General features: G+C 51.7%; 1 protein-coding gene across 1 annotated transcript in view; it reads right to left on the reverse strand.

The window, feature by feature from the left end:
- Positions 1-1858: 1858 nt before the first annotated feature.
- Positions 1859-15447, reverse strand: part of LOC137323491 (desmin-like) — a 35051-nt gene continuing 21462 nt past the window's right edge. Inside the window, exons 5-9 of the mRNA XM_067987000.1 lie at positions 14170-14295; positions 11162-11382; positions 7150-7193; positions 6962-7047; positions 1859-3870 (exon numbers count right to left, since the gene is read on the reverse strand). Of these exons, the coding sequence (XP_067843101.1) occupies positions 3829-3870; positions 6962-7047; positions 7150-7193; positions 11162-11382; positions 14170-14295 (519 nt within the window). The 3' untranslated portion in view covers positions 1859-3828. The remainder of the gene's footprint in view (positions 3871-6961; positions 7048-7149; positions 7194-11161; positions 11383-14169; positions 14296-15447) is intronic.

Below are 15447 nucleotides of genomic sequence, written 5' to 3' on the forward strand. Positions count from 1 at the left end.
TCTCCAGGGCCAACCGGGCACGGACAAGACCCTGGAAGAGAGGCGGGCAACCAGAGCAATCCGACCAATGGGCCGCACCAAAACCATGATTGGGATTTGACAGCGGGAGGCTTGTGTTCCCTTGTTTTGTTCCAATGGAAGTAAAGTCTTTCTGGATCGAGGTTGTTCGGAGACCTTGAGGGGCTTTGAGTGCAGGGGGCCTCTTTAGTAAGGCAGCAACGGTGCCAGAAGAGTTACGTACAAGATAAGTTAACCGGGTTTCCGCAGTGACACAAACCCATGATACAAAATGTCAACAGCCTCACTGGCCTTGTGGGCATCTCCTCATGATTGCATAATTGTACAATCTTACACGTGGGGAAAACTCGAGGCAAAAAAAATAGAAGCAGAGAAGGTTGAGGGGAGATTCAATCGAGAGTGTTCAAAATCATGAAGGGTTTTGATATTTTTGATATCCCAAACCCGCGACCTCTACCACCTAGAAGGACAAGGACAGCAGGCACATGGGAACAACACCACCTGCACGTTCCCCTCCAAGTCACACACCATCCCAACTTGGAAATATATCGCCGTTCCTTCATCGTCGCTGGGTCAAAATCCTGGAACTCCCTTCCTAACAGCACTGTGGGAGAACCTTCACCACACGGACTGCAGCGGTTCAAGAAGGCGGCTCACCACCACCTTCTCAAGGGCAATTAGGGATGGGCAATAAATGCCGGCCTTGCCAGCGCGCCCACATCCCATGAACGAATAAAAAAAAAATATTGTAAATAAGGAGAAATTGTTTCCAGCGGCAGGAGGGTTGGTAACCAGAGGACACAGATTTAAGGTAATTGGCAAAAGAACCAGAGGGGAGATGAGGAGAAATTTTTTTTATGCAGCGAGTTGTTATGATCTGGAATGCACTGCCTGAAAGGGCGGTGGAAGCAGATTCAATAATAACTTTCAAAAGGGAATTGGATAAATACTTGAAAAGGAAAAATTTGCAGGGCTATGGGGAAAGAGCAGGGGAGTGAGACTAATTGGATAGCTCTTTCACAGAGCCAGCACAGACATGATGGGCCGAATGGCCTCCTTCTGTGCTGTAAGATTCTAAAATATTTCAACCTGTAGGAAGAATAATGAAAGGCTCTTGAATTGGCCTAAAAATGTTTTTTAGTCGGCTGCTATATTTTGAAGTCAGTTGCACCAAAAAGGAAAAAAATACATTTTTATCCATGAATTTTTATTCAGGCACCTTTAACCTCTTGAATTCTGGGAGCAGCGATATGATTGGTTGGCTTATTGTCCAATATAACAATATCGAGCAGAGTTAGTGAGAATAAAGAACAAAGCAGAAACAATTCATATTTAATCCTTTCCAGCCCCAAACAAATTAAATTGAACAGTGAAACACTCGAACGTCTTCAATGACACGTAAAGGTCACAGAGGGAGTCATTGACTTGTGTCGGTAACTGGTAATGTTGGTGGTCAGTCCAGGCTTCAGAAGTGATCAGTTAAAGGGGAGTGAAGGGAGCATTAAATGACTGCCAACATGGTTAGTGAGATGGACTGAAAATTGTAAACAATTTTACAACACCAAGTTATAGTCCAACGATTTTATTTGAAATCTACAAGCTTTCGGAGGCTTCCTCCTTCCTCATTTACCTGAGGAAGGAGGAAGCCTCCGAAAGCTTGTAGATTTCAAATAAAATTGCTGGACTATAACTTGGTGTTGTAAAATTGTTTACAATTGTCAACCCCAGTCCATCACCGGCATCTCCACATCATGGACTGAAAGGCATTGGTATTGGTCGTAGTGTAGGGTTACCAACCCTCCTGGAGTCTCCAGGAATTGAAGATTAATCTTCAGGACACTGCTGAGGGCAAAATCCGGGAGAAAAATCATAGAGGCGTTGAGAAAAATTGTGGGTTTTTTTTCATAATCTCTGAACATTTTCATTTATTAATTATTGGAGTTGGGGAACAAAGGCTGTTTGACTAACAGTCAGGATTAATCCAACTGGGTAACAAAGAGTCTGTTCCCTTTCCAATTGGCCGTGGGAAGGCGGGACACCACGAGGACTGGCCAATGGCAGGTTAGTGAGGGGGCGGGAGGTCATGTGACATGAGGAACGGCCAATGGCGGGGTAGTGAGGGGGCGGGAGGTCATGGGACACGAGGACTGGCCAATGGCGGGGTAGTGAGGGGGCGGGAGGTCATGTGACACGAGGACCGGCCAATGGCAGGATAGTGAGGGGGGAGCGGGAGGTCATGTGACACGAGGACTGGCCAATGGCAAGATAGTGAGGGGGGGGCGGGAGGTCATGTGACACGAGGACCGGCCAATGGCAGGATAGTGAGGGGGGGGGGTGGGACAGTTCGAGGCGGGAGGTCATGTGATGAAACCTCCAGGATTACATCCAACTGGCGTTGGCAACCCCCGATATGTAGTGAAGTAACTGAAAAGTTTGGGGTGGGGGTGCGGAAACTGGGCGATTCAGAGTTCGAATGCTGTCCTTTCACTTCTGGGACTCTGGGTTTAAATCCATCCCAGACAGAATGGATCAAAGATCCTCCCGTCTCTGCGATCCATCAAACGTCCCACGGAAATGATTGGGAATCTGACCATCGCAATCTAACTTTAAGTGGCAACGAATCTGTGGCAGTGAAACTGCCCCTCGACAATCCACATCCAGCAAACAAGCAAAACTTTAATCAGTTAACAAATGAGAACAAAACGGCTGCCAATCCAGCCCAGTGAATGTGCATCCTACACAGGAGTGTGGTTTGGAGCAGATTATTTGGGGTGGGGGTCGGCGGGGGGGAAGAGGGTGGGGAAGGTTCGAAAGGACGTCCAACCTAAGATGTCGTGCCCTATCAGCAGTCGGGCAACCCTTGGTGATAAAGCAACCTCTGGCTTCTGGGATGGCTGGTCCTTCTAATGCTGCGCTAACGGTCGTGGTGGCGCGTCACAGCGGTCAGAGAAACTTTGCAGTCGGCCGTAACGATACAAGCGTAGAAATAACCGTTGGGTAACATTGGTGGAGAAACACGTTGGGGATGACGTTCCTCCACCCACCATTTCGGCAGAGACAACTAGGGACGAAACCGCGAGAGCGCAAAACTGGCGACGGCGAATTCGGCCGTCTGTTCTGCACCCCCCGCCCCACCCCCGGCCCCGATTTTCTTTTCCGTTGTCCCTGTGACTTCGATGGAAAATAAAATCGGGGCGGGGGGGTGTAAAAGGGGCAGCCGATTCTCTGTCGCCAAAGACCCGATTTCACCCCCGTTAACTCGCTCGTAATAAAATGGTTACCGCCTGCACTACGGTAACAGCGAGAGAGAGAGAGAAATGCCAAATGGTTACGTTTGTCTGCCAAAGTCACCCCGCAGTCAACTCTAGGTCCCATTGTACAGATAATAAACGGCAACTGCCTGATTTGAAAGTGAACATCCAAGTAGCTATTGCTAACCTATCGGTGTGCAATGCTTTATCCTAAATTTACTTATCGCACTGTGAAAAAATAGACACCAGAAAATCCCTATGTCCCACATAGTTACACAGTACATCTGAAATGATACAGAAAGAGCTACCCTAGTTCTCAAAAGGACGTGATCTATATTTCGAAAACCCTTTGTTTCCCTTCAGTTGAACTCTTCTTCTGGACTCTCCAACGCTACGTAACAAACGGCAGTCGGCTGACGATGGGAACGGGCTTGGAGGCACTAGTTCTGGGTACGTGCGATATCACTGTCAATCCGGTAGATGGGTGGTTGGTGGGTGGGGGGGCTCGTGGAAAGGTCAAGGGGTGGGGTCACGCTCTCCGTGCGTCCGTCAGTAGGTTTTAAGCCATCTCCTGTTGTTGCTGTGTAGACTCGCTAATCACCTGGAGGGAAGAGGAAGGAAGTGCTGTCAGTGGGGAATCCTCAACGCCTCTCCGCCGGGGGGGGGGGGAGAAATCGGCGTGCGTTTGCGCCCCCGGTTTTCGGGCGCGGAACGGGCGCCGAGCACACCAGTTTAGCAGTGGGACGGCCTGTGCCCGATGATATAAGAAATATACAAGGTAAGTTAACCGGATTTTCACAGTGACACAAACCACGATACAAAATGTCAACAGCCTCACTGACCTGATGGGCATCTCCTCGTGTTCGTCATGATTGCACTGTGTTAATTGTGCAATCGTGATTTATATCAGTTAGTGTTAATTGTATTCAGGTGGTGCGAATCAACTGGGGATTCTCATATCCATTTATAAGAGAGCCGATCTAGGGTTTGGGTGTAAATGTGGATCTCTGTGAATAGAGGCTTGGAAGCAACTGAAGACCAGGCTCCATTATTCCATCCTTCACCACCGGGCTATCCAGCTTATAACACCCTAATTGTACAATCTTACACCTTGGGGAAAAACTTCAAGCAAAAAAGGAAGCAGAGAAGAGTTTTGATAGAGAAAATAAGGGAATTGGCTAACTACTTGAAAACAATAAATTTGCAGGGCAATGGGGAAAGAGCAGGGGAGTGGGACTAATTGGAGAGCATTACAGAGAGCCAGCACAGGCACGGTGGGCTGAACGGCCTCCAACTGTGCTGTAAGATTCTGTGATTCTAAAATATTTCAACCTGTAGCAAGCAAATACCAAATGAATAATGAAAGCCCCTTGAATTAGAGTCATAGAGTCATAGAGTTATACAGCACGGATAGAGGCCCTTCGGCCCATCGTGTCCGCGCCGGCCATCAAGCCCTGTCTACTCTAATCCCATATTCCAGCATTTGGTCCGTAGCCTTGTATGCTATGGCATTTCAAGTGCTCATCCAAATGCTTCTTGAATGTTGTGAGGGTTCCTGCCTCCACAACCCTTTCAGGCAGTGAGTTCCAGACTCCAACCACCCTCTGGGTGAAAAAGTTCTTTCTCAAATCCCCTCTAAACCTCCCGCCTTTTACCTTGAATCTATGCCCCCTTGTTATAGAAACCTCAACAAAGGGAAAAAGCTCCTTAGTATCCATCCTATCTGTGCCCCTCATAATTTTGTACACCTCAATTGGCCTAAAATTGGTTTTTAGACGGTCTTCTGTATTTTGAAGTCAGTTGCCCCAAAAAGGAAAAATATACCCCACTTTTTATTCAATCACCTTTAACCTCTTGAATTCTAGGTGCAACGATATGATTGGTTGGCCTAAAACGGGTGCAAAACATACCAATCTGCACAGGTGTTGGTCCCACCACTAAACTCGTGGGGCCGTTTATTTTTAAGCGTCAAACCTCTTAAATATGCAAAATAGGGATTTAACGTCTGTTGAAGACCCCGTCTTATGGGGAAAGAGCAGGGCAGTGGGACTTCAGCTACGCGGAGAGACTGGAGAAGCTGGGATTGTTCTCTCCACAGCAGAGAAGGTTATTGATTTGATCGAGGTGTTCAAAATCATGAGAGGTTTTGACAGAGTAAATAAGGAGAAACTGTTTCCAGTGGCAGGAGACCAGAGGACACAGATTTAAGATCATTACATAGAATTACATTGAATTTACAGCACAGAAACAGGCCATTCGGCCCAACTGGTCTATTCTGGTGTTTATGCTCCACAAGAGCCTCCTCCCACCTTACTTCATCTCACCCTATCAGCATATCCTTCTATTCCTTTCTCCCTCATGTGTTTATCGAGCTTCCCCTTAAATGTATCTCTGTTATTCGCCTCAACTACTCCTTGTGGGAGCGAGTCCCACATTCTCACCACTCTCTGGGTAAAGAGGTTTCTCCTGAATTCCCTATTGGATTTATAAGTTAAAAGAACCAGAGTGGGGAGATGAGGAGAATTTTTTTTTACGCAGCGAGTTGTTATGATCTGGAATGCGCTGCCTGAAAGGGCGGTGGAAGCAGATTCAATAGTAACTTTCAAAAGGGAATTGGAGAAATAATTGAAAAGAAAAAATTATACAGGACTGTGGGGAAAGAACAGCCGGGCAGTGGGACAAAGAGCCAGCACAGGCACGATGGGCCGAACAGACTCCCTCTGTGCCGGATCATTCTATGATTCATCCAGAAATTAGTCGGCGGTGAACAGAGGAGGCGTCGGGCCTGTTCTGCTCAGGATTCTTCAGCAGCTCCCGCGACCGCCATTGACAGCTCCTCCGCACCCCCCCCTCCCGCCCCCATTACGGTGGAGTCGCGATCATCCCCGCCCGTGGCCCGCTCCCGGGGCTTAGCTGAGGGCCGCTTCCGGCGAGGCAGGCGGCCCGACATTGATCTCGGGGCGAGCTGCCTGTGGAGGAGCCGACCGGCGGTGGTGGGGGGCGGGGTGCGGGGCGGCTCGTGCCGAGGATTCTGATTGAAGCTCGTGGCGCCGATTTCCATTGATCCTCGCGGTCTCTCGGTTCGGGCGTTAAACCGAGGGCCCCCCCGTCTGCCCTCCCAGGCGTTACGTGAAGGATCCCACAGCCACCATTTCAAGGAAGAGGAGTGGAGTTCTCCCCGGTGTCCTGGGCCGATATATATCCCTCAGCCAACTCCTCTGAACTGGTCAACTATCACGTTGCCGTTTGTGGGATCTTGCTGTGCGCAAATTGGCTGCTGCGTTTTCCGACATTACAACAGTGACTACTCTTCAAAAGAAGAAGTACTTCATTGGCTGTAAAGCGCTTCCGGGACATCCTGAGGTCATGAAAGGCGCTGTAGAAATGCAAGTTCGTTCTTTCTTTTGAGGTAAGAACATAAGAGATAGGAGCAGGAGTAGGCCAATCGGCCCCTCGAGCCTGCTCCGCCATTCAATAAGATCACGGCTGATCTGATCCTAACCTCAAATCGAAAGAACACAAGAAGTAGGAGCAGGACCCGGCCACTCAGCCCCTGGAGCCCGCACCGCCACCCACAGGGCCTTGACCGATCCGAACTCAGCTTCATGTCCAATTTCCTGCCCGCTCCCCGTAACCCCTAATACAATATACGTCTCCTCTCTCTCTGCCTCCGTGCGCTCTGTCCCTCTTACCTCTCCGTCCCTTGTTTCGTAGGTCTTGATGGTCACGGTTTTCTTGGTGTGAATTTCGGCGAGATGCTGCTGCTCAGGGCTGGTCTCTGAAACGAAGACACCGCAGAGTTTACTCACGGGCGGGCAACAGCGGCAGGCCATTGTCCATTGAATTCCTCGGGGTTAGGAGGAGATTAGCATTTACCTACCTCTGAAACTCAGGGCCGAAAACGTCTGGACAGGCAAAACAATCCTAAAGAAAAGAATAATGGCAGAGCATCATTACTTCCTGGTCAAGAGGTCAACAACTAAAACACAGCACTGGCTCTGTAAGGGACTTCATTGAGATATGTTTGAAAAGTAACGACTATTTTTTAAATCTGATCCCTCTGAATTTTTTTAAAGAATATCTGAGAAATTTTAGGAGCAGGAAGAGGCCATTTGACATAAGAACATAAGAACATAAGAAATAGGAGCAGGAGTAGGCCAATCGGCCCCTTGAGCCTGCTCCGCCATTCAATAAGATCATGGCCGATCTGATCCTAACCTCAAATCTAAATTCATGTCCAATTTCCTGCCCACTCCCCGTAACCCCTAATTCCCTTTACTTCTAGGAAACTGTCTATTTCTGTTTTAAATTTATTTAATGATGTAGCTTCCACAGCTTCCTGGGGCAGAAAATTCCACAGACCTACTACCCTCTGAGTGAAGAAGTTTCTCCTCATCTCAGTTTTGAAAGAGCAGCCCCTTATTCTAAGATGATGCCCCCTAGTTCTAGTTTCACCCATCCTTGGGAACATCCTTACCGCATCCACCCGATCAAGCCCCTTCACAATCTTATATGTTTCAATAAGATCGCCTCTCATTCTTCTGAACTCCAATGAGTAGAGTCCCAATCTACTCAACCTCTCCTCATATGTCCGCCCCCTCATCCCCGGGATTAACCGATTTGGACCAACAAGACTGTAGGTTTGTTGGTTGGTCTCAGCCTCTCCGATCACATCCTCACCATATCCATTAAATCTATCCGTCTTTCAGGTGGAAGGTTAAACCAAGCAATGCAATACATTAGTTTATAGAATAAAATGCACTCGGCCTCGGCTCAGTGGGGTCTCTCCTGCCTCTGAGACGATCATGGGTTCAAATCCTGCTCCAGAGACTCGAGCCCATAATCCAGGCTGATACTCCTGGTGCCAGTACTGAGGGAGCGCTGCACTGTCGGAGGGTCAGTACTGAGGGAGCGCTGCACTGTCGGAGGGTCAGCACTGAGGGAGTGCTGTACTGTCGGAGGGTCAGTACTGAGGGAGCGCTGCACTGTCGGAGGGTCAGCACTGAGGGAGTGCTGTACTGTCGGAGGGTCAGTACTGAGGGAGCGCTGCACTGTCGGAGGGTCAGTACTGAGGGAGCGCTGCACTGTCGGAGGGTCAGTACTGAGGGAGCGCTGCACTGTCGGAGGGTCAGCACTGAGGGAGTGCTGTACTGTCGGAGGGTCAGTACTGAGGGAGCGCTGCACTGTCGGAGGGTCAGCACTGAGGGAGTGCTGTACTGTCGGAGGGTCAGTACTGAGGGAGCGCTGCACTGTCGGAGGGTCAGCACTGAGGGAGTGCTGTACTGTCGGAGGGTCAGTACTGAGGGAGTGCTGCACTGTCGGAGGGTCAGCACTGAGGGAGTGCTGTACTGTCGGAGGGTCAGTACTGAGGGAGCGCTGCACTGTCGGAGGGTCAGTACTGAGGGAGTGCTGTACTGTCGGAGGGTCAGTACTGAGGGAGTGCTGCACTGTCGGAGGGTCAGTACTGAGGGAGTGCTGCACTGTCGGAGGGTCAGTACTGAGGGAGCGCTGCACTGTCGGAGGGTCAGTACTGAGGGAGCGCTGCACTGTCGGAGGGTCAGTACTGAGGGAGTGCTGTACTGTCGGAGGGTCAGTACTGAGGGAGGGCCGCACTGTCGGAGGGTCAGTACTGAGGGAGCGCTGCACTGTCGGAGGGTCAGTACTGAGGGAGTGCTGCACTGTCGGAGGGTCAGTACTGAGGGAGTGCTGCACTGTCGGAGGGTCAGTACTGAGGGAGCGCTGCACTGTCGGAGGGTCAGTACTGAGGGAGTGCTGTACTGTCGGAGGGTCAGTACTGAGGGAGCGCCGCACTGTCGGAGGGTCAGTACTGAGGGAGCGCTGCACTGTCGGAGGGTCAGTACTGAGGGAGTGCTGCACTGTCGGAGGGTCAGTACTGAGGGAGTGCTGCACTGTCGGAGGGTCAGTACTGAGGGAGTGCTGTACTGTCGGAGGGTCAGTACTGAGGGAGCGCTGCACTGTCGGAGGGTCAGTACTGAGGGAGTGCTGTACTGTCGGAGGGTCAGTACTGAGGGAGTGCTGCACTGTCGGAGGGTCAGTACTGAGGGAGCGCTGCACTGTCGGAGGGTCAGTACTGAGGGAGCGGTGCACTGTCGGAGGGTCAGTACTGAGGGAGCGCTGCACTGTCGGAGGGTCAGTACTGAGGGAGCGCTGCACTGTCGGAGGGTCAGTACTGAGGGAGTGCTGTACTGTCGGAGGGTCAGTACTGAGGGAGTGCTGCACTGTCGGAGGGTCAGTACTGAGGGAGTGCTGTACTGTCGGAGGGTCAGTACTGAGGGAGTGCTGTACTGTCGGAGGGTCAGTACTGAGGGAGTGCTGCACTGTCGGAGGGTCAGTACTGAGGGAGCGCTGCACTGTCGGAGGGTCAGTACTGAGGGAGCGGTGCACTGTCGGAGGGTCAGCACTGAGGGAGTGCTGTACTGTCGGAGGGTCAGTACTGAGGGAGCGCTGCACTGTCGGAGGGTCAGTACTGAGGGAGCGCTGCACTGTCGGAGGGTCGGTACTGATGGAGCTCTGCACTGTCGGAGGGTCGGTACTGAGGGAGCGCTGCACTGTCGGAGGGTCGGTACTGAGGGAGCTCTGCACTGTCGGAGGGTCAGTACTGAGGGAGCGATGCATTGTCAGAGGGTCATAACTGAGGGAGCGCTGCACTGTCGGAGAGTCAGTACTGAGGGAGCTCTGCACTGTCAGAGGGTCGGTACTGAGGGAGCGATGCACTGTCGGAGGGTCAGTACTGAGGGAGTGCTGCACTGTCGGAGGGTCAGTACTGAGGGAGTGCTGCACTGTCGGAGGGTCAGTACTGAGGGAGCTCTTCACTGTCGGAGGGTCAGTACAGAGGGAGTGCTGCACTGTCGGGGGGTCAGTACAGAGGGAGCGCTGCACTGTCGGAGGGTCAGTACAGAGGGAGCGCTGCACTGTCGGAGGGTCAGTACTGAGGGAGCTCTGCACTGTCGGAGGGTCAGCACTGAGGGAGCGCTGCACTGTCGGAGGGTCAGTACTGAGGGAGCTCTGCACTGTCGGAGGGTCGGCACCGAGGGAGCGCTGCACTGTCGGAGGGTCGGCACTGAGGGAGCGCTGCACTGTCGGAGGGTCGGTACTGAGGGAGCGCTGCACTGTCGGAGGGTCAGTACTGAGGGAGCTCTGCACTGTCGGAGGGTCAGTACTGAGGGAGTGCTGTACTGTCGGAGGGTCAGCACTGAGGGAGCGCTGCACTGTCGGAGGGTCGGCACCGAGGGAGCGCTGCACTGTCGGAGGGTCGGCACGGAGGGAGCTCTGCACTGTCGGAGGGTCGGCACCGAGGGAGCGCCGCACTGTCGGAGGGTCGGCACCGAGGGAGCGCCGCACTGTCGGAGGGTCGGCACCGAGGGAGCGCCGCACTGTCGGAGGGTCGGCACCGAGGGAGCGCCGCACTGTCGGAGGGTCGGCACCGAGGGAGCGCCGCACTGTCGGAGGGTCGGCACCGAGGGAGCGCCGCACTGTCGGAGGGTCGGCACCGAGGGAGCGCCGCACTGTCGGAGGGTCGGCACCGAGGGAGCGCCGCACTGTCGGAGGGTCGGCACCGAGGGAGCGCCGCACTGTCGGAGGGTCGGCACCGAGGGAGCGCCGTACTGTCGGAGGGTCGGCACCGAGGGAGCGCCGCACTGTCGGAGGGTCGGCACCGAGGGAGCGCCGCACTGTCGGAGGGTCGGCACCGAGGGAGCGCCGCACTGTCGGAGGGTGGCGAAGGTAGAATTCTTACATTGATGTTGACAGGCGCGGGGTCGGGCCCCCCCCCCCCCCCCGTCCCCACCGCGAGCGGCGAAAGGACAAGCGTGAGCTCGCGTTCGCCTTGACAAAGTGCCCGCCCCAAGCGGGCGATCGTTCGCACAACGCACCTGCTCTCCTCGCCCTCCAGCAGCTTCCTGTAGGTGGCGATCTCCACATCCAGCGCCATCTTCACGTTGAGCAGGTCCTGGTACTCGCGCAGGTGACGCGCCATCTCATCCTTCAAGTGACGGATCTCTTCCTCCAGGCGGGTGATTGTGTCCGTGTATCCGGCCGCCTCGCTCGCAAACCTTTCCTCCATTTCACGCATCTGCCGCATCAGGGACTCGTTCTGCCGAAAGAGATCCAGTTCGTTCGGCAACGTTTTTGCAGAGGCTGAGACTTCCTTCAGTGCGTAAGACCGTAAGGGATAGGAGCGAGGAGCGGGCCATTCGGCCCCTCGAGCCCGCTCCGCCATTTAATGAGATCATGGCTGATCTGATTTTTACCTCAACTCCACTTTCCCGCCCTTTCCCCATATCCTTTGACTCCCTTGCTGATCAAAAATTTGTCTAACTCAGCCTTGAATGGATTCAATGACTCGGCCGCCACAGCTTTTTGGGGTAAAGAATTCCAAAGATTCACGACCCTCTGGGAGAAGAAATTCCTCCTCATTTCCGTCTTAAATGGGTAACCCCTTATTCTGAGACTATGCCCCCTAGTTTTAGGTTCCCCCATGAGGGGTAACATCCTCTCAGCATCTACCCTATCGAGTCCCCTCAGAATCTTGTATGTTTCAATAAGATCTCCTCTCATTCTTCTAAACTCCAATGAGTTTAGACCCAACCTGTTCAATCTTTCCTCATAAGACAACCCTTCCATACCCAGAATCAACCTCGTGAACCTTCTCTGAACTGCCTCCAATGCAAGTATGTCCTTCCTTAAATAAGGGCACCAGAACTGTACACAGTACTCCAGGTGTGGTCTCACCAGCACCCTGTACAGTTGTAGCATGACTTCCCTGCTTTTATATTCCATCCCCCTAGAAATAAAGGCCAATATTCCATTTGCCTTCGGATTACCTGCTGCACCTGTATGTTGACTTTTTGTGTTTCATGTACGAGGACACCCAGATCCCTCTGTACCGCAGCATTTTGTAGTATTTCTCCATTCAAATAATATTTTGCTTTTTTATTTTTCCTCCCAAAGTGGATGACTTCACATTTTCCCACATTATATTCCATCTGCCAAATTTTTGCCCATTCGCTTAACCTGTCAATATCCCTTTGCAGACACTTTGTGTCCTCCTCACAACTTGCTTTTCCACCTATCTTTGAATCATCAGCAAATTTGGCCACAAGACACTCTGTTCCTTCATCCAAGTCACTGATATATATTGTAAATAGTTGAGGCCCCAGCACTGAGCCCTGCGGCACCCCACTAGTTACAGATTGCCATTTTGAAAATGACCCTTTTATCCCGACTCTTTGTTTTCTGTGAGTTAGCCAATCCTCTATCCATGCCAGTATATTACCCCCGACACCATGAGCTCTTATCTTGTGCAGTAATCTTTTATGTAGCACTTCATCAAATGCCTTTTGGAAATCCAAATATACTGCATCTATTGGTTCCCCTTTATCCACCCTGCCTGTTAATTCCTCAAAGAACTCTAATAAATTTGCCATCAAGATTTCCCCTTCATAAAACCATGTTGACTCTCCTTGATTGTATTATGAGTCTCCAAATGTCCTGCTACTACTTCCTTAATAATGGATTCTAGCATTTTCCCAATGACAGATGTTGGGCTAACTGGTCTATAGTTACCTGCTTTCTCTCTCACTCCCTTCTTGAATAGGGGTGTTACGTTTGCGGTTTTCCAATCCGCTGGGACCTTTCCAGAATCTAGTGAATTCTGGATGATTACAACCAATGCATCCACTATCTCTGTAGCCATTTCCTTTAAGACCCTTGGATGCAAGCCATCAGGTCCAGGGGACTTGTCAGCCTTTAGACCCATTAGTTTACCTAGTGCAGATATTGCATAGAATGTACAGCACAGAAACAGGCCATTCGGCCCAACTGGTCCATGCTGGTGTTTATGCTCCACACGAGCTTCCTTCCTCCCTACTTAATATCACCCTATCAGCATACCCTTCTATTCCTTTCTCCTTCATGTGTTTATCTAGCTTCCCCTTAAATGTATCTCTGTTATTCGCCTCAACTACTCCTTGTGGGAGCGAGTTCCACATTCTCACCACTCTTTGGGTAAAGAAGTTTCTCCTGAATTCCCTGTTGGATTTATTAGTGACTATCTTATATTTATGGCCCCTAGTTTTGATCTCCCCCCACAAATGGAAACATCTTCTCTACGTCTACCCTATCAAACCCCGTCGATAATCTTAACGACCTCCATCAGGTCACCCCTCAGCCTTCTCTTTTCTAGAGAAAAGAGCCCCAGCCTGTTCAATCTTTCCTGATAGGTACAACCTCTCAGTTCTGGTATCATCCCAGTAAATCTTTTTTGCACCTTCCTCAGTGCCTCTATATCCTTTCTATAATATGGAGACCAGAACTGTTCACAGTACTCCCAGTGTGATATATTGAGCTGAAATGTCCAAATGAACGGGGTGATGAGCTCTTTATTGGTGTCAGCTGTGGCTCAATGGGTAGACCTCTGAGTCACGAAGGTCGTGGGTTCAAGTCCCACTCCACAGACTTGAGCACATAATCTAGGCCGACGCTCCCAGTGCCAGTACCGAGGGAGTGCTGCACTGTCAGAGGTGCCGTCTTTCGGATGAGACGTTAAACCGAGGCCCCGTCTGCTCTCTCAGGTGGCATGTGAAAGATCCCAAGGCCACTATTTTGGAAGATGATCAGGGAAGTTCCCCCTGGTGTCCTGGCCAATATTTATCCCTCAACCAACCGTGCTTAAAAAAAACAGATGATCTGGTCATTATCACATTGCTGATTGTGGGATCTTGCTGTGCGCAAACTGGCTGCCGCGTTTCCTACATTACAACAGTGACTACACTTCATTAGGTGGTAAAGTGCTTTGGGACATTGTGAAAGGCGCTATATAAATGCAAGTTCGTTCTTTCGTTTTTTGATTACAGTCAGGGATTTAGCGGCAAACACTCACAGATCCTTTGAGGGCATCGATCTCACAGGTGTGGGTCTGAATCTGGTGTCGGTACTCCATCAAATCCTGCTTGGCCTGTCGCAACGCGTCATTGTTTTTGACAGCGTTCTGATTCAAATCTGAGACCTGGAACCAAAGCAGTAAAGCACTCAGGTCATAGGTCACTCTCCGGCCCCAAGCCCCCCCTGTATAGGTGTCCACAGTACAGTACTGCCATCGCACGTTCATGTTTCTTTCGCTTGCAAGGTGAGGCGATTTGTCACGTGACCCTGCGGGTAAATACGGCCACCATTGCTGTCCCATAATCCGTGTGTTGTGAGGGGGGGCGGCGGGGGGGGGAGATGGGGGAGGCGGACGTTTTTCTTAATTTATTCTCGGGATGTGGGCGTCCGGCATTTATTGCTCATGTCTATTTGGCCTGAGAAAGTGATGGTGGGCCGTCTTCGTCATGAACCACTGGGCAGCGGTTCGATACGACTGAGAGGATTACCAGGCCACTTCAGAGGGCAGTTAAGAGTCAACCACGTTGGGTGTGGGACTGGAGTCACATATAGGCCCAGACCGGGTAAGGACGGCAGGTTTCCTTCCCCTAAAGGACATTAGTGAAAACAGTTGGGTTTTTACCTCAGTCCGGCAGCTTCATGGTCACTTTTACTGAATTCAAATTCTCAAATTGCCCATGGAGGGAATTGAACTCCCATTCTCTGGATTATTGCTCCTGGTCTCTGGATTACTAGCCCAGTCGCATAGCCACTGCGCTCCCCGCGCCCCGTATTGGATTGGAAGACGAGACGATTTGTCACGTGATCCTGCGGCCAGTGAAGTGCCACAGTCCACGTGTTGTACTGGAAAGGGGGGGGGGGGGGCGGAGTGGGGGGAGGGGATGTGAAACTTCCGGTATTCTGTGCGGGAGGGTTCCTCACGGGCTCCTGCCGTAACTCCGGCTCGGGCCCAGCGGGAACCGCCCAGGGACGCTGCGGCGTGCCGCGTGGGAATCGGGAGAACGCAATGGAATTCCAGACCGGGGCGGTCCAGAGCTCCACCTGTTGGCGATCCGTTCAAACCAACGATAGCTGGGAAATAAAGGCCAAGACCTTTCTCGGAGTGTGGCGGGGGGGGTGGGGGGGAGATGAGGTGGGGGAGGGGGGAGGTGAGGAAGTCTGGGGGGGTGGGGGGAGTCTCCCGATCAGCCGTTCTGACTTTGGAGGAAAATTTTACCCGATTGGGAGAGCGACTGAAAATTAACCCTCAGTTCCCCGGTTTGGAATATTCTACGCT

This window comes from Heptranchias perlo, chromosome 7 (genome assembly GCF_035084215.1).
Source record: "Heptranchias perlo isolate sHepPer1 chromosome 7, sHepPer1.hap1, whole genome shotgun sequence".
Taxonomy (NCBI): Eukaryota; Metazoa; Chordata; class Chondrichthyes; order Hexanchiformes; family Hexanchidae; genus Heptranchias; species Heptranchias perlo.